This window comes from Diachasma alloeum, unplaced genomic scaffold (genome assembly GCF_001412515.2).
Source record: "Diachasma alloeum isolate Michigan unplaced genomic scaffold, Dall2.0 Dall_scaffold_00711, whole genome shotgun sequence".
Taxonomy (NCBI): domain Eukaryota; kingdom Metazoa; phylum Arthropoda; class Insecta; order Hymenoptera; family Braconidae; genus Diachasma; species Diachasma alloeum.
In genome coordinates, this window is record NW_021680842.1 from 423395 (window position 1) to 442851 (window position 19457).

Consider the following 19457-nt stretch of genomic DNA (forward strand, 5'->3'; position numbering starts at 1 on the left):
GGTAAAACCAGTGATTATATAATCCACTCAATACGGGACTGCTCCAACGATTACTCCCCCCTCAACTTTCCAAATAAACAAAAAAATAATCTTAAAAATTTCGTTCACCGATTTCCGTTCCCTCTACGAACAAAAATATTATGAATAATCGCGGCGACTGCGCTCGTGCCCCCCATCCTGTCAAAATCAGCTGATCAAGCCAGTAGTGAGCACCGCTGCTCCCCTATCGAGCGTTCTTCTTACAAGATGATAATAAATAACAACGGAAACACTCGAAACCTGAAATTTTTAATAGAAAACATCTTTTAATAAATTAAAATCCCTCATAACTGGATTTCAATTAGAAAATTACTTCAAATTCCTTTATTCTACTGAACATTATTGTCCACCAACATTGACATTTCTTCTGAGTTTACATTTTCAGAAAATATTAACAATACCTCAAATAAAAATCGATCTTCCCAATCACCAGAATTTGTTTTTTCGCGAAATAATTTCGTTTTCCCTAAAAAATAATACCAAATCGCACCGATACTTCTCTGACCATTCAATTTTTTTCAAATGACATTTTCCGCGGGCATTCAATTCTCATGATCTGATTGGTACACCAGTGATTACATAACACAGTCAACACGAAACTACTCCAACAATAATTCCCCCTCAACTTTCCAAATAAACAAAAAAAAACCTAAAGAAATCTTCAAAATTTCGTTCACCGGAAATGAAAAATAAATATTATGAATAATCGCGGCAACTGCGCTCGTGCCCCCCATCCTGTCAAAATCAGCTGATCAAGCCAGTAGTGAGCATCGCTGTTCCCCTATCGAGCGTTCGACCACACGAGTGTCAAAATAAACCCGCGTGAATGCGAAAAACCCGTCGCACCCCCGCAAAAAATCAAAATCCCGCAGAAAATCGAGAGCCACCGAAGGGCAATTTCCTCGAATAAGCGGGTAATTTCCATCATTAAAAGCCAAAGCTGCAGGAGCAGATGCCGGAAAATCTACGCCGAGGCTCCCAGCGTTCAATATGGCTGCGGAAATCAATAATGAGAGTAGCTCATCAGAGGATAGAAGAGCATTCGACACAACTCCGTTGAATATACGTCTGTACATATGTCTCAAGTATCAATTCAAAGTATCAAATTATTGAGACAACTAATATATCTTTTTGATTCACCGTATTTGAACGAGTATAGAGAGTGAAATAGACAAATTATCGATAGCAAAACCGAGTGATGATGAATGAAATGACAGAGCAGAAAGCCAGAGTAAATTTTCGTAATTAGAATTATTGTTTGAAACCAACAAGAGTTCGATCTAGAGTAATGACGGATGGATCTCACGGGGAGGAGTGAACAAAACACCGAGTAATATCATATATTTTTAAAATATAAAACGTAATTAATATAGTAATAACGAGAAACGTCGATTGAGGAGAGTATTTAATGTCCATTTACTATGGACTTATTTCTGATGCTCATTCTGGCTGTGATTACATTTATTTGCGGTGTAATATGCACTCTGGTCGTGGAATTTTATATACTGAAGATTTACGTGGAGTTGGCACCACCGGCGCAACCACCGGGGAAACCTCCGCCGCATGGGAAGGCCGAGTTACCTGAGGAGCTGGTCAAGGATATCAATAAGGAGAGACAGCATCCCAGTAGGCAGAATTTACAGGGAAATGAGAATTTAGCGATTAATCTGACACTTCAGTTTCTGTTCAATGAGCTGAGGAATGCTGAGCGGGTCAGACTGTGGATGTATAGGAAGTTGAATAATGAGTTTAAGGAGCTGCTCACGCAAACTACTACTGGTCGGCTCTTTGATAGTGTTCAGGTAATTGTGGCCGGGATGGCCAAATCTATAGAATATTAATATCGTTACCGTTTAATATTGTAGACGTCAATTAGTCAATATCACTCTGAAGGCTTTAGTTGTTTGAGAATCATGAATTTGAGTATTCAAATTTTTAACTGTTTTATTAATCAATAATTTCACTCTTAATGTCTTTAATTATTTAAGTATCACCGATTTAAGCATTCAAATTTTTAATTATTTTGTTAATCAATTATTTCTATATTAATGTTTCACTCTTAATTTTTTAAATATTTAAGGATCATTAATTTAAATATTCAAATTTTTAACTGTTTTGTTAATCAAAAATTTCATTCTTAGAGTTTTTAATTATTTAAGTAGGGGAGGGCGGGGTAAAACGGACACTTTTGACTTTTGTAAAAATATTCATGGCGTGTTGAATTGTTCATGAAATGAAATGATTTTATTTTTCAATTGAAAAACAATGATTCCTCTTTGTGATGAGCTCAGACTGAGCTCAATTGATAAATCTGTTTCTGAGTTATGAATATTTTTAAAAAAGTCAAAAGTGTTCATTTTACAATACCCTCCCCTGTCATTAATTTAAATATTTAAATATTCAAATTTTGTACTATTTTATTAATCAATAATTTCTATATTAATGTTTCACTCTTAATTTTTTAAATATTTAAGGATCATTAATTTAAATATTCAAATTTTTAACTGTTTTGTTAATCAAAAATTTCATTCTTAGAGTTTTTAATTATTTAAGGAGGGGAGGGCGGGGTAAAACGGACACTTTTGCCTTTTTTTAAAATATTCATGGCGTGTTGAATTGTTCATGAAATGAAATGATTTTATTTTTCAATTGAAAAACAATGATTCCTCTTTGTGATGAGCTCAGACTGAGCTCAATTGATAAATCTGTTTCTGAGTTATGAATATTTTTAAAAAAGTCAAAAGTGTTCATTTTACAATACCCTCCCCTGTCATTAATTTAAATATTTAAATATTCAAATTTTGTACTATTTTATTAATCAATAATTTCTATATTAATGTTTCACTCTTAATTTTTTAAATATTTAAGGATCATTAATTTAAATATTCAAATTTTTAACTGTTTTGTTAATCAAAAATTTCATTCTTAGAGTTTTTAATTATTTAAGGAGGGGAGGGCGGGGTAAAACGGACACTTTTGCCTTTTTTTTAAATATTCATGGCGTGTTGAATTGTTCATGAAATGAAATGATTTTATTTTTCAATTGAAAAACAATGATTCCTCTTTGTGATGAGCTCAGACTGAGCTCAATTGATAAATCTGTTTCTGAGTTATGAATATTTTTAAAAAAGTCAAAAGTGTTCATTTTACAATACCCTCCCCTGTCATCAATTTAACTATTCAAATTTTCAATTATTTTATCAATCAATAATTTCTTAAATCTTAAAGTTTCACTCTTAAAGCTTTTAGTTAAATATTTAAATATTCAAATTTTCAACTATTTTATTAATCAATAATTTCTATATTAATGTTTCACTCTTAATTTTTTAAATATTTAAGGATCATTAATTTAAATATTCAAATTTTTAACTGTTTTGTTAATCAAAAATTTCATTCTTAGAGTTTTTAATTATTTAAGGAGGGGAGGGCGGGGTAAAACGGACACTTTTGCCTTTTTTTTAAATATTCATGGCGTGTTGAATTGTTCATGAAATGAAATGATTTTATTTTTCAATTGAAAAACAATGATTCCTCTTTGTGATGAGCTCAGACTGAGCTCAATTGATAAATCTGTTTCTGAGTTATGAATATTTTTAAAAAAGTCAAAAGTGTCCATTTTACCCTACCCTCCCCTATCATCAATTTAAATATTCAAATTTTCAATTATTATTTTATTAGTCAATAATTTCTTAAATCTTAAAGTTTCACTCTTAAAGTTTTTAGTTAAATATTTAAATATTCAAATTTTCAACTATTTTATTCATCAATAATTCCACTCTTTTTATGTTTTTAATGATTCAAGTATCACCGATTTAAATATTCAAATTTTTAATTATTTTGTTAATCAATAATTTCTATATTGCTGTTTCACTCTTAATATTTTTAATTATTTAAATATCATCAATTTAAATATTCAAATTTTTAACTACCTCATTAATCAATAATTGAAGTAGAAATATTGATGATTTTTTGCGTAATCAAAAATCCCTTTTTAATAGATTAGAATTATGCAGTTAATGGGAAATTTACAGTTCCATATTATCAAATATTTAATTTAATCATCACTTACCGGAAAAATTAGATTATTAGTATTATGCTATTTCTAAAATTTGATCAGAATATTTTAAACCTTTATTAATAATTTATTAGTAAGGGTCAGGCCTGGAAAAATTCAGCCGAGGAATTTCATTCATTTTGAGAACTCTGTCGTTTTTCACTCAATGTAAAAACTCCTCATCTTTAATGAACTTATTTTTTAGTAATAATGAATGTTATTCCAGTTACGTGATTTAGACCTTGGTACCCAGTTTCCTATGATCAAGGGTCTCGAAGTGGCTGATTCTTTCATAAATCGAGACACTGGATTACTTGAGACCCTCGATCTCTCGTTGGATCTCCATTACTCCGGTAATTTTCAACTGTCCATAGACGTGAAAATGTTGCTTGGAAAGACTGCCTACTTATCACTTCAGGGTAATTAATCCACTCGTAATTGTCCTAATTCAGCACTGAAGCGATAAAACGGTTCAAATCGATTGGCCTCAGCCGAGTTTTTGGGGAATATCTTCGAATCTAAGGGAGATAACGAAATTTTCGTCATGACCTTTTTTGTAGAGCGAATCAAGCCCTACAAAAAAGGTTATAACAAAAAATTTGCCATCTCTCCTAGATTCCGAGATATTCATTGAAAACTGGCGAGTAGTCAAAATTGACTTGAATCGTTTTACCACTTCGCTGCGGAATTTTAATGGGATTTTGCTTTATTATTCATTTTTACAGTTAAAAGAGTCAGTGGAAGGGCCAGACTTCAGTTTACCCGAATTCCGTACACTCACTGGTCCCTGAGTTTCTACTCCGATCCAATCCTCGAACTGGAGGTGCAATCTCAGTTTCAGGGACGTCAATTGCAGCCCCAGATAGTATCTCTCATTACGGGTCAAATTAGACGGGCAATTAGAAGGAAACACACCTTACCAAGATACAAAATGCGGTACAAACCATTCTTCCGACGATTGAACGATGAGGACATTGATTTATCGGAGGTAATTCATGAAATCTGCAGCACTAAACATGAAGTTATAATATTTTTACTGAATATGGAAATATCTTTTTACTCATAATTTCAATAATTTTGTAATATTTTCACTAATTATGGAAATATAATTTTGAAAATATCTCGGGAAATGTTTAGAGAGAAATGATGAACGATCTTTCTCATAAATCTTTAAACTTTTTGCAAAAAAGTCTTGATAGTTTCCTTGTCAGTCGCTAATTGCAAAGATAATTAAATTATTGAGATGATGAAATGACTTGTGCGTCGTCTGCGTTAAACAATCATCATTTTGAACATGAGGGCTTTCAGGAGGGAATGTCAAGAGATTTGTTTGTTAACATTTTCTGCAAAAAAGTCTTCATTTTTTATCGAATTTTGCTAGATTTGTTTTTCTATAGAAACTGTTCGGGACAAATTTCCTCAAATCTTCAGCTTAATTTTTTTCTCATTACAAAAGCCAGTAAAAAAACGTAAACAATCCATGCTCAAAAATCATATAAAAATACCGTACAGAGAAATCCACATCTATCAACTTTTCTCAATAAAATACAATTAATCATTTACAAAAACGGCGAAAACCCAATAGAATTCTTCGAAGCTTACAATTACTTTTAACAGAATTTCAATAGAACTCCAATGCAACTCTATAGAAAATTCTTTTGGAAACTACATTTAGAAATCATTTTATTTTTCTTTTTTCCTATTAAGAATATGAATCAAGAAAACTTGGAAAATTTGAGACGAGAAAAATCTATAGAAAATAGCTCAATAGAATAAGTTGCATAGAGAAATCACATTCCATTGACTTTTTCTGTAGAATACTTTGTATTGAACATTTCAATAGAATCGGTCATACACTAGTAGAAAATTCAATAAAAATCTTTCTCATACGTGAGCTTTATTTGAGACTTATGATCTGAAATTGAGACTTTTCAAAGTCTCTACTTGAGATTTTTAAATGTCTCAAGTTAAAACTTTCAAGTCTCAAATTGAGACTTTTGAAATTCTCAACTGAAGACGTTCAGACTTCAAATTAAGACTTGAAAATCTTACTTTGAAACGTTTAACAACTTAAAATAATGTCTTATTTTTTCGTTGTATGGAATTGTAATCACAATTACTTTCAACAGAATTTCAATAGAACTCCAATGCAACTCTATAGAAAATTCTTTTGGAAACTAGATTTAGAAATCATTCTATTTTTCTTTTTTCCTATCAAGCATATGAATCAAGAAAACTTGGAAAATTTGCGACGAGAAAAATCTATAGAAAATAGCTCAATAGAATAAGTTGCATAGAGAAATCACCTTCCATTGACTTTTTCTGTAGAATACTTTGTATTGAACATTTCAATAGAATCGGTCATACACTAGTAGAAAATTCAATAAAAATCTTTCTCAAACGTGAGCTTTATTTGAGACTTATGATCTGAAATTGAGACTTTTCAAAGTCTCTACTTGAGATTTTTAAATGTCTCAAGTTAAAACTTTCAAGTCTCAAATTGAGACTTTTGAAATTCTCAACTGAAGACGTTAAGACTTCAAATTAAGACTTGAAAATCTTACTTTGAAATGTTTAACAACTTAAAATAATGTCTTATTTTTTCGTTGTATGGAATTGTAATTACAATTACTTTTAACAGAATTTCAATAGAACTCCAATGCAACTCTATAGAAAATTCTTTTGGAAACTACATTTAGAAATCATTTTATTTTTATTTTTTCCTATTAAGAATATGAATCAAGAAAACTTGGAAAATTTGAGACGAGAAAAATCGATAGAAAATAGCTCGATAGAATAAGTTGCATAGAGAAATCACATTCCATTGACTTTTTCTGTAGAATACTTTGTATTGAACATTTCAATAGAATCGGTCAAACACTAGTAGAAAATTCAATAAAAATCTTTCTCATACGTGAGCTTTATTTGAGACTTATGATCTCAAATTGAGACTTTTCAAAGTCTCTACTTGAGATTTTTAAATGTCTCAAGTTAAAACTTTCAAGTCTCAAATTGAGACTTTTGAAATTTGCTCGGCTCAAATTTTCAGTTTTTTTCACTCCATTTTTCTTTTGTTCTCGTCAAGAGAATCAAACAGAAAAAGAGAAAATTTGAGGCGGGGAAATTCTATAGAACATATCCCAATAGAATAAGTTATACAGGAAAATCGAATTTGGGCCCGGTTGCACCAAACCCTATTATTCAACTAAACCCCAGGGTAAAATTTACCCTGGGGGTCAATAATACCGTAGGAGTCATAACGTATCAATATTCGACCCGAAGAATAATTTTTTATTTATCCTGTAGCCCCACTTGAATTAACCCTGATTTAACCTTGCGATTAAATTTTATTTTATGTCCCTGGGCTAAATTTGAGATACTCCCCCGGGTAAAATAATCCATCGAACATCCAAATTTCCTTTTTTTATCTGACGTTACTAGGTTTTTCTACCAATTTTTTTCGTCCGCGTGCCCCTTGAAAATAAAATAAAACCAAATATTTCAGGTTGTCACAGCCCAGCTGACTCCCGGCCTCCTGGAGGTCGGTTTGATCGAAGTAGGCAGACTGCATCTTCCCCCGAGCGCATTCCCAGCCGAAGAGCTATCGCAAGTCGACGTCTACTGCACCATCAGCGTCGACTCCACCCCCTGGGTATACCTGACCCAGTACGGAGGAGTTCCCTACATGGTGCTAGACCTCATAATCAGCAAGCCAAGTTCCCACCAGCTCGGGGTCGTCTTCAAGCAAGAAGTGATCCCCGAAATCGGCCAGACCTGCGTCGTAGTCGAGACTATAGTCTCCGGGAGTCCAGCAGCAATCGCAGAGATGAAAAAGTCCGACATTCTCGTCTCCGTCGATGGTAAGAAAATTTCGAACATGACGCAAGTGGGAAAACTGGTGAAGAGTGCAGCCCAGCGGAGGTTCATCATCAGAGTTGAACGAAGATATCTGAAATTCGATGGCGAAAAGCCCCACGTAAAGCCAGAAACTGAGAGGACGTTGATAAACGCCGATAAAAAAATTAGAAATGAACTGAATGTCGAGAGTCAAGTGAAATTCTCCGATCTGAGGGACTCCGGGGACTTCGAGGGCTCGGAAAAATCAGACGGTGGGATCAAACTGTTCAGAAGACGGAAGAGCAGTTTTCAAGTGTCCGACGACTTTGTTCCCATCCCCGACACTCCGTCCAGAAGAATATCAACCACTTCTACTCACTCGACGTCCAGCAATCCCGTCATCAGTGGTGATGATTTCATGGCCCCTTGCCTCAGTGAACTGTACTCGACAACCAGCGAAAAGAGTTATGCGTCGCTGATCAATTTCGAGGAGACGAGAAATTTTCGGATTGATAATGAACTGCAGTATTTGAATATCGGGGTCTGGGCCAAGGGTCGGGGGAGGGAGATGCCGCCGAAGATTATTGGGTACATCAATACTCCTATTAAACTTATTCTTGCTCAGTGCTCCACTAATACTACTGGGCATTACTTGAAGTGTCAGGCCCTTCTGCCACCTGATACAGGTAATTCGTGATTTTTTTTTTACTGAAAAGTATTGATCCGTCGTTGGATTATTTACGTAACTTCATTTGATTTAAGAGAACTTCTATTTGATTTAAAAGAAAAACCGAGCGAATTCGTAGGCAATTCTATTGGATGTCCATTGAATTTTCTATTAGTTTTTATATTCCATAGAAAATATTTCAACGAAATAGGTTGTATGCAAAAATTGAATTCTATTGACTTTTTCTAGAATATTTTCTACTGAAATTTCAATAAAAACGGCCAAACTTTTTTAGAGAGTATGAATAAGATTTGACATTTTTCACATATTTTTATTTGATTTTTTTAATGAGAAGAGAAAGAAAATGTATTTTAAAAAATTAAAAAAACTTGTGTTGAGGAATTTTTATGGAAAATGTCTGAATCGAAACTTTCATAGTAATTTTTATTCAGATTATTTTTGAATTAAACCCACTTTTTTTAAATTTCAGCATCGAGTTTCAATTCAAAACTGCAGGGATATTCTGGTTTCGATCCCACTCTCTGCTATGGAGACATCCTTCTGTCTTATGACTGGGTGTCTAGTGAACCTCAGAGGAGGAACACAAGTGCCGACATCAAGAAGGAAACTGGAACACCGAAGCATGTGCCGCACATTAGCGAAATCGCTGATAAAAAGCCTCATGATTTCATTCGAACGCATTTCCATCGGGCAACACACTGCGACTTTTGTTCGAAAAAGGTAGATATTGGACTCATCATCGAATGCGTATTTGATTTTCAATTATATGCGAATGCATTTTACTTAAATTCTAGTGAGATTGGAAATCGCTTAAAGTTCTATTGATCAGTCCTGATTCCCGTGAAGAATTCAATAGTTTTTATGGGTGATTTTTATCGAAATATCAAGTAAAATTTTACTAACGAAATGTTGATTTTACCCAGAGAAGTTTTTTTGCTGAGAGTTTTTTATGAAAATGGCTGGGCAGGAATTTTTCAATTTTTTCCTTGAGTTTTTTAATGCGAGAAGAAATTTAGAAAAGTAAATTAAATAGACAAATCGAGATTTATCAATACTTTCAGGTAATAAAATTTCTACGAATATTTCCGTGAAAACCACGCGGAGAAACACCTAAATATTTCATCAAAATCGGCATAAGAATAGAAAATTAAAAAAAAAATAGAAATAGAGTAGGAAATATAATTTCAAAATAGACTCTAACAGAGTTCCAATAGAATTTCGTAAGGAAATACACTGGGATTTTTGTATATTTTAATTTCATATCCGTAAAACTTTTCGAAAAAACTTGAAATTCTTGAATTTCAATGATATAAGGATTTTTTTTTGTAAATATCAAGATCCTCCAGTCGAATTCCATTTTTTTAACTGACTAAAACTGGAAGTTCAGTGTTGAAAAAAGTTGCAATTTTATAAACAATTTAGATTCAAGAGGGGAAATCTCAGAAAATTTGAAATTTACTGAAAATCTCACTTCAACTTCCTTGAATGAAATTATGATGCATTTTCAAATTATTGAATAGTCAAGCGTACATTTACCAGAATTTTCCTGAATTTCTGTTGATTTTCACTGAATAATTGGGCTGAAATTAACAGTCTCTTTCGATTTGTTCATCAAATTGTGAATTTTCAATCAATAATCAAATTCCTCGAAATTCCAGTAGAACTGTCGCTGAATAAAAATTTTCAAGAACCCACTCAAAAAAATCAAACTAGGAATCTCTATTAAATTTCTGTTGTACTTCTATTGAGACAGTGCCTGTAGAAATTACTCGACATAAATTTTCCGAGTATTCTCCAGTTCATTTTCCTTCAGTTCTTTCCGCAAAAAAATGAATTAAAAAACTAAGAAAATTTATGTCAAGGAATTTCTACAAAAAAAATGTCAATAGACTGAGCTGTCTAGAAAAATCAAATGATATTCATTTTCTCTATAAAATGTTTTCGATTGAACATTTTCTATTGATAAAAAACAAGCAGAAACTGTGGAATTTTGCAATCGAATTTTCAATAGGAATTTTTCAGCTAATTCTCTAGTTTTTTCTAACAAATTTTAAAAGTGACTCGCAGGGAAGTATTTCTTTGTCCATATTCCGAGACATTCATAGATGGAACGAATTAATTTCGTCGGCCTTTGTATTTACCCCAGAGCGACATGAAAATAAAAAAAAATGATCTTGAAAAAAAAATAATACGTCTGCAAAATAAATTTAGAAAGCTTTCGATTACGCCCGAATATTTTCTCTCTTTCATCTCAGATCTGGCTGAAAGACGCAGTGCAATGTCGTGACTGCGGAATGGTCTGTCATAAAAAGTGCGAAGCACGTTGCCAAGCATCTGGAAATTGTGGCGCAGAGAGCCTGGCGACAATGGCCTTTGAGGTAGAGGAAGCAGAAACAGCAGTCAGCATTGGCGGTGATATGGGACCCGAGATATCACTGACCAGTTGCGAAGAAAACGTTCAGGTACTAAACACATAGTACAAAACACTTCCATAGAAAACATTTCAATCAAAGTCTGCAATTACGATCTCTCCTAATTTAAACAGCTGATTAAGAGCATTACTGTGTTTATTTATTTATTAATTTATTTATGTTTATTTATTTATTTAATAGCCATTTGTTATCATTTACCGATAATAATTTTTATAAAAAACGAATTTTTATTCATTTGCGCATGAACTTTGAAATAAATAAATGGATAAATAAACAATCCGAGTATCGTATTTGATCGTTAATGTAAAACTAGAGGATAAAATTGAATGCGTCCACTGACAATTCAACAATCGACTGATAACGATGTAAATATAGTTTGAGAAATGAAAAACATGTCAGATTTATTTATATTTGTTTTCATTTCTTTTAAAAAACCCTATTGATAATAACAATCAGTAGATTTTATTGATTGATGCATTCTTGGGGTCAAGATGGTGATTTTCAACAGCGGAAATGAAATAATCAAAGAATTAATTAAGCTTTGGTGAGGAAATAAATGTATTAACAACATGTGGAAAACGTTGATCGTTATAATCAGGGAATGATGGCAGTCAAGGCCAGTATAGCAAATACTCTGCTGGGATTGAAGAAAGCCGGAAGCACCAGTTGTCTAGCACCACCGACCTCGGGGGGTGGTGGAGGATCGCGAAGTCTACCCCCAAGTCCCTGCTCATCCCGCAAGGTAGACCTTTCACTCTTGGAATTTTTCATTTTTTTGTGGATGAAAATATTCGATGGAAAATCTAACGCATTCGTTTTTTGACGCTTGGTGTTCTGCATTAAGACTTTATCTCTAGGGGTGTCCGGTTAGTGCATCCCAGGCCGATTCATCTCACAAACTCATACTATGATAAGTTATGCCAAATATTTCGTCTCAACACGTATGAAATTTAATAGAAAAACCGAGCGAATTCGATAGAGAGTTCTATTGGATTTTTGTTGAAGTTTTTATTGGTTTTTGGCCGATTCTATTGAAATCAGGGATCCCCATCAATATTAAATTTTTGTAATATTTCACAAATTTGACTCTTATATTACTGAAGGGTAAAATATGTTGATTCAATTTTTCCAATAGTATAATATTAATAACCTGATTTTTACGAATAATGAAATATTTAAAATTTGTTAATATGCAATTGTAAATTTACAACTAAGTGAGTAATTCAAATTTTTTGAAAGGGGGTTTTTCGATTACACAAGTAATCGTCAATCTTCCCACCTTAAATTATTGATTGATAACATAGTTAAAAATTTGAATATTTAAATTGATGATATTTAATTACTGAAAAAATTACAAGGTTGATGTTTTTCAATTTAAGGGCTCCAAAAGTAATCGTAATAAAATATTACAAATTTGGCTATCCCTGATTGAAATGTTCTATAGAATGTCCTTGGCTCAAATTTTCTAGGGATAGTTCTCACTATTAGGACGAAAATTTAATTTTTGTGAAAGATATTATTAAATTTCCTTCTATCAAGTTGGATAATTTCCTTCAAGTAAATCTGTCCCACTCCATGAAATATTCTCGCGTCGAGCATATAGTTTTTCGATAGAGCAAATTTTTTCTCAGCGCAGTTTTGCCTAGAAATTTTCAGATCGATGTCGTAAGAAAATATCAATACAAGTTGATTTTTCTGTGAAACTTATTCTATTTCAATACATTCATGAGGAATTAAGCAAAGTAAAGTGAAAAAACTAGGAAAGTTTATGCTCAAAATTTTTATAGAAAATTCTCAAAAGAATAACTAAATTTTTCCAATAGTAATTTTTCCAATAATTTGTGTCCAAGAATGCCATTGAATTATTGGACATAAACCAGAAAAGTTTATGCCCAAGATTTTACATTTGAAAAATCTCCAAAGAACACATAAATTTTTCCAGTAGGAATTATTCCAATAATTTGTGTCCAATAATTCAATCGAATTCTTGGACATAAACCAGGAAAGTTTGTCTCCCAGATTTTCTATAGGAAAAATCTCAAAAGAAAAAGTACATTTCCAATAGAATTCGCCATTCCCAGAGAACTTCAATGGAATTCTACCAGAAATTCAATAGAATTTCCCAGCGAAAGCGCTGGATTTTTCTGTTGTTTTGTTTTCATACGTCTTCATTACGTCCATTCCTAAGTCTTCGAAACATTCTCATGGCATTTCCAGTGATTTCTGCGAGTCTTCATCCCATTAGTCAATTCAGTACACAGTAGTAAAACAATTCGGATTGACATAGAACATCTACTTCATTACACAATCGAGTGTTCAAAGTAGTATGAACATACCCCAGTTGAGTCTTGAGGGTAACGAAGATGAATCAATTCCAAATGCCCATAAAAAGATTCAGATTAAGATTCAGGTGTGTTCATACTACTATTTTAACACCTGTAGCGACACAGAGAAAAAAGTTTGTGATTTCCAGTACTCAGGTCAGAAAAATCTTATAGGAAATGTTCAAATTCTCCATAGGATTTCCTGTAAAAAATTCCTATAGGATTTCTTATAGGAATTTCCTATAGGATTTCTTGTAGGATTTCTTATAGGATTTCCTATAGGATTCTATAGGATTTCCTATCGGAAATTCCTATAGGATTATAGAATTCCTATAATCCTATAGGAAATATTCAAATTCTCCATAGGATTTCCTACAGGGAATTCTATAGGAAAACAAAATTTCCTATAGGAAATTTCTATGGGTTTTCTTATAGGAAATTCCTATAGGATTTCTTATAGATTTCTTATAGGATTTCCTATAGGATCCTATAGGATTTCCTATCGGAAATTCCTATAGGATTATAGGATTCCTATAATCCTATAGGAAATATTCAAATTCTCCATAGGATTTCCTACAGGAAATTCTATAGGAAAACAAAATTTCCTATAGGAAATTTCTATGGGTTTTCTTATAGGAAATTCCTATAGGATTTCTTATAGGAAATCCCTATAGGATTTCTTATAGGAAATTCCTATAGGATTTCTTATAGGAAATTCCTATAGAATTTCTTATAGGGAATTTCTATAGGATTTCTTACAGGATTCCTATAGAATTTTTTCATACGTCGTATGTCGACAATTTGTCCACAAATTGCCGATGTCCTGTTAAATTTTAGATGCCACTGGCATAAATTGTTTTCTGGAACGGATTGAAAAATTTCCAACAGCAATAAATTTAAATCATAGCGAAATAATTACAAAATCGATCAGTCTCTTCAAAATAAACCATCACTGCCATCAGATTGTTCTATCATTCGCACAAAAGCTTTTAGTTGAAACAACAAATGTCAAAATTCTCAGCTTCTCTGTGGCATGTTCACCATCTATCATTGATAGAATTTCGTCAATTTAAATTGGTAAGTAAATGTTGAATTGATTCAAATAATCTGAACTAATCTCGATGGAAAAAACTGGACTAGAAGCAATAGTGCGGTAATGTTCTTCCGTCTGCACGAGTTTGTCGCTCTCTGCTTCCACGATTGTAATGAAACTTGAAATTTCTTTACAAAAATACGCAGAACTCACTGATTGGAGGACTGGGCATAAGTAGTGATTTATTTGAGGGTGCAGAGCCAAGCGTCGCATCGCCCCTGATTTCGGGTGAATTAGACGAAGGTCTTATGTCTCGTGCCAAAGAAACTGGAAAATTTTTATTCAAAGATTTACAAGCCGAGGAGAGAATTGAGAAAATTAATTCAATGGTGAGAACTTGAGAAGGAGGGGGAGGAAGTATTCAGTGGTGGAGTGGTTATTTTACAGATTTCAAACAGGAGATTTTAGAGAAGTGTAATAGAGGACCTTTTTATTGTCAATTATATGGACGACAGAGACGGTTAAAAGACATTTTTGGAAACGAGGAGAAAAATCTGTTGAGAATTATCCTTGAATTTTTTATAAGAGCTCTACCCGCACGGAGAAGTTTAGTAGAAAATCCTAGCTAATTCGCTAGACAATTCTATTGGATTTCCACTGAACTTTCAATGTTCACACATTTTTAATTTAAATGTTTGAATGTTTAATAGAAAATACTCGTTTTTATTTAAATGTTTAACAGAGAATATTCTGTAGAAAAAACCAATGGAATTCGATTTTTCTGTGCAATTTAATCTATTGAGATATTTTCTATAGAATTTCCTCGGCTCAAATTTACTGGTTTTTTACCACACGAAAAAATTCCATTCTGTTTTCCGCCAGATTTATCTCTCCCTCTATAATCTGCAAAATTTCCTCTCATTCTTCACTACTCCACTGCCGAATCCAGAACAATAAATTGCCTCAACTAATTCCACAAATTTCTTCGCATTTGTTGACGCAGATGGGGAAATTGAAAGCGGCACTTGACGTAGAAACTACCTCAAGAGTAGAACTATCTCAATCCACTGACATTGACAGTGTTAAATTGATAACACAGAGTGACCTGCGAGTCCAGGGACTCTCCGTATTATTATTGCATTACTGCGCCGGTTTGCAGCACGCCCAAGAGCTCCAGAATCGGCCTGAAGTCAAAAGCGAGCCGCAAGAGACAAAAAGAGAATAATTCAGATAAAAAATGTTTATCCGTTGAATTGCCTTAAATTCTTTTCTAGCAGAATTATCAACAGAATGGTCAATACTTGAGGCAATTACTATAGTTCAATTTTTTTAAATAAATCTGCTGCCAATCCAACTGTTGCCGTTTCTGGTATTCATTAAAGAATGATTAATCCATCATTTTTCAAAGAATCAATGTAGTTACGCATTTTTGATCTTTTTGCTTCGAAATAATTGTACGAATTTACACATGCCAATGTCTGCACATGTCAATTTTAATATAATACTTAATATCATACTCGTAATCGTGCACTGACCAACAAAATGAACTAGTACCGTAATTCTAGGTGAAAAAAATCAAACATGAAAATTAAAAAATTTGAAAAAAGTCATATTAACAGTTAATCAGAGAACACCAAATGCAAGACTCAAAAATGATGTTCACGAGGATGTCTTAGATGTTGCAAGGTTGTGATAAAAAATAGATGAATAACAGATATATTGAAAAAATTGACAACATCCAGACACTGTACCCATGATCGACGTAATTAGGAAATTATTATATATATATACAATACGATATTTATGCTTAATGTTATTCATGAAGATGTATATGATGCTTTAACCGTACTGGCCGTTCAAATAGCCATCGAATTGAGGAAATGTGAATTATTATCAAATTTATTTGTTAGAATGGAAAATCAAAAATTGTCATCATAAATTACGCACTGCAGATGTTTATTCGGAATTATGTATCATTATTGGGGTGTATCGTTATTTTGTTGTATTTCAATAAAATGATTACATTCGAAAAATACTTTAGATCGGCATCGAACGTTATTTAATTCATCTTGACCGAGTTTGATCATGAGATTGATTGCATTATCTGCTGTTATAAAAAATTATTTTTAAACGAATATTTGGGGAAAGGTAAAAAAAATTTACGTTGGGGCAATGTTGGCTGCCGACATTGGGGCGACGTTGGCTGTCAACGTAGGGGCAATGTTGGCTGCTAACACTGGGGGAATGTTGGCCAACATTGAGGCAATGTTGGCTGCCAACATTAGGGTAATGGTGGCTGTCAAGGTTGGGGCAATGCTGGCTGCCAACATTGAGGCAATGTGGGCTGCCAACATTGAGGCAGTGTTGGCTGCCAACATTAGGGTAATGCAGGCTGTCAAGGTTGGGGAAATGTTGACTGTCAACATTGGGGCAATGCTGGGTCAATGTTGGCTTCCAACGTTGGGGCAATGTTGTTTGTCAACATTGGGGTAATGTTGGCTCCCAACTCTGGGGAAGTATTGGCTACAAACACTGGGGCAATGTTTAGCTACCAATGTCGGGTGAATGTTGGCTACCAACATTCAGGCAATGTTAGCTTCAAACATTGACTACCAATACTGGGACAATGTTGGCTACCAGCATTAGAGTAATGTTAGTTATCAATGTTGGGGTAATGTTGGCTGTCAACATTGGGGTAATGTTGGCTCCCAACGCTGGGGAAGTATTGGCTACTAACACTGGGGCAATGTTTAGCTACCAATGTTGGGTCAATGTTGGCTACCAACATTCAGGCAATGTTAGCTTCAAACATTAACTACCAATACTGAGACAATGTTGGCTACCAGCATTGGGGTAATGTTGATTATCAATGTTGGGGTAATGTTGGCTGTCAACATTGGGGTAATGTTGGCTTCCAACGCTGGGGAAGTATTGGCTACTAACACTGGGGTAATGTTGGCTATCAATGTTGGGGTAATGTTGGCAGCCAACATTGTGGCAATTCGCCAACATTGGGGTATTGTTGGCAACCAACGCTGGGGCAACGTTAGCTGCCAACGTTGGGACAATATTGACTACCAACGTTGCGACAACGTTGAATTCAAAGAATTATTGAATTCAATTTAAAATATATCGTCATAGAAATTCCATTCAGAAGCAAATAGCTACTTCATGAACAATTTATTTTTCAATTCTTCCATAAAATCGTAGGAAAAAACAAAGCGGAAAGTTTTGTGATCTTCTAAGGGATCCTCCAAGTGACCAGGAACCGGCGCGATGGCCAACAACTGGGTTTGCTCCCTTATTCAAACAATAAAACATGTATACTTCGCGCACGAATTCTGAGAATGAAAAATAAAAATAAAACACGTGGAAAAGACGCAAAACGATGCCAGAGATACAAAGGAGCCAACGAACTAAGCGAAATGTACACAGAGACGGGAAAATTGCTCTGTTTCTTTCCATCGACGGCGCTGTCCAAGGTTGTCCAATTTCGACGCGGAAATTCGCACAGCCCACGTCAGCGCACCAAATGCGTGAGAAAACTCATGGATTCTGACTTCGAAACATGATCGTTCCATATTGTGAATCCAATCCTATAACCAGGTACTGAAAAATCTCGAAAATTTTTAATAAGTGAAATTTCCATTGAAATTTCAGGGAATCTCGCCGTTGAAAAATTACAATTTAATGAAAAAATCTGTTAAAATTATGAATTTTAGTTGATTTACTCAAAGCTTTACGCACGAGAATTTACTTTACGCACGTCGCACCGAGAATAAACACTTTACGGCCGCTGAAGTGTCCTAAAAAGTGATCTTTTCAGGCAGGTATTGTCTAAATCGTATATTTCACGTGCTAGTCGTATTGACTATTTTGGAATTTTTAGGTCAACGAAGTGGAAAACGGTTGTACAAACCTAATCTAGGGAACATGAAATCTGAACGATATGGACTCTCTAGAATCATTTTATCCCAACATTTGAGGAAAAAAATTTTGTTTGGCACATACGACCTTTTTCTACAAATTTTTCTGTAATATAAATTTCTCTAAAAGTACGACCGAATATCGGAACAATAAAGAGAAAACAGTGAGATTTTTTTTCCATTTTTCCACTATTGCAGAAATATTTGTGAAAAAAGGTCGTATGCGCCAAAAAATACGACTTTTTTCCACTTAACACGCGATTTGATCACTTGTGCGTAAAGTGAAGTTTTCGGCACGCTCTGCGTGCGCAAAATTCCGCTTTCCACACATTACGATGAAATGTTTAGGTTTCTCTATTATTTTTTTTGTGCGTGCACACCTGTCTGATCTATTCCTCATTCCCACTTTTCATGAAATAAGTAAAGAGAAAGAACGTTTCGGAAAATCTAAAAATAAGATGAAAAGGAAAAGTGCACAAGTCATGGGGGATTTTATTGGGAGGTCTTTCTATTTTCGTTGGCCAAAATCACGCGCAGTAATCTTTTGGATAAGGTCCAACATATACCGCTCGTATATGATAAACAATTTCGTCCGTGTTTGGCTTTGGTTATGCCCCATTCCAATGAACAGTTTATTTAAAAAATATTGATTTCTCTCCACGATTCAAAAAGCATTATGATTCTTGCGGTGTTTGAAAATGTTACTGTCATGAGTTGAAGCCAAGGATAGATGAAGAGTTCCGCGAGGTATGACCCTGATATGAAGATACGTTCGATAAGACATCTGCTCAGTCCGTTGGAGGTCAAATTCATAAATCCCTGAATTATTTCCCAACGCACTCCTGTTAAATTATTATATTTGGCACCGAACTTCGACGATTTGGAAATCAGTTCATATTCAAAACTTTATGCATGAAAAAATTCCATAGGAAAACAGAAATTTTTTGCTGGAAAATTTTATTGCATTAGAAAAAAACAAGCTTTATTGTGAGAGGTATGATTGCAAATTGAAACTTATCAATTTGCGTCAGTCAATTTGCGTAAGTCAAATTGGGATTTTCAAATGTTTTAAATTGAGACTTTGAAAAGTCTCAAGTTTTTTTTTTTTTTTTTTTTTTTTTTTT

At 33.8% G+C, this 19457-nt stretch overlaps 1 protein-coding gene across 2 annotated transcripts; it reads left to right on the forward strand.

Annotated features, from left to right (window-relative positions):
- The first annotated feature begins 723 nt into the window (after positions 1 to 723).
- LOC107044331 (PDZ domain-containing protein 8) lies at positions 724 to 16442 on the forward strand. 2 transcript variants are annotated; one of them, XM_015266169.2, is made up of 9 exons: positions 726 to 1841; positions 4320 to 4512; positions 4819 to 5081; positions 7599 to 8616; positions 9088 to 9338; positions 10874 to 11080; positions 11649 to 11792; positions 14614 to 14796; positions 15411 to 16442. In XM_015266169.2, the coding sequence occupies exons 1-9, from the start codon at positions 1461 to 1463 to the stop codon at positions 15630 to 15632; spliced, it is 2862 nt and encodes a 953-aa protein (XP_015121655.1). In that variant the 5' UTR covers positions 726 to 1460; the 3' UTR covers positions 15633 to 16442. The 2 variants fall into 2 exon arrangements, with proteins under 2 accessions (XP_015121656.1, XP_015121655.1); XM_015266170.1 differs by lacking the exons at positions 11649 to 11792; positions 14614 to 14796; positions 15411 to 16442 and adding an exon at positions 11542 to 11632 and having other exon boundaries at positions 724 to 1841.
- Positions 16443 to 19457: the final 3015 nt, after the last annotated feature.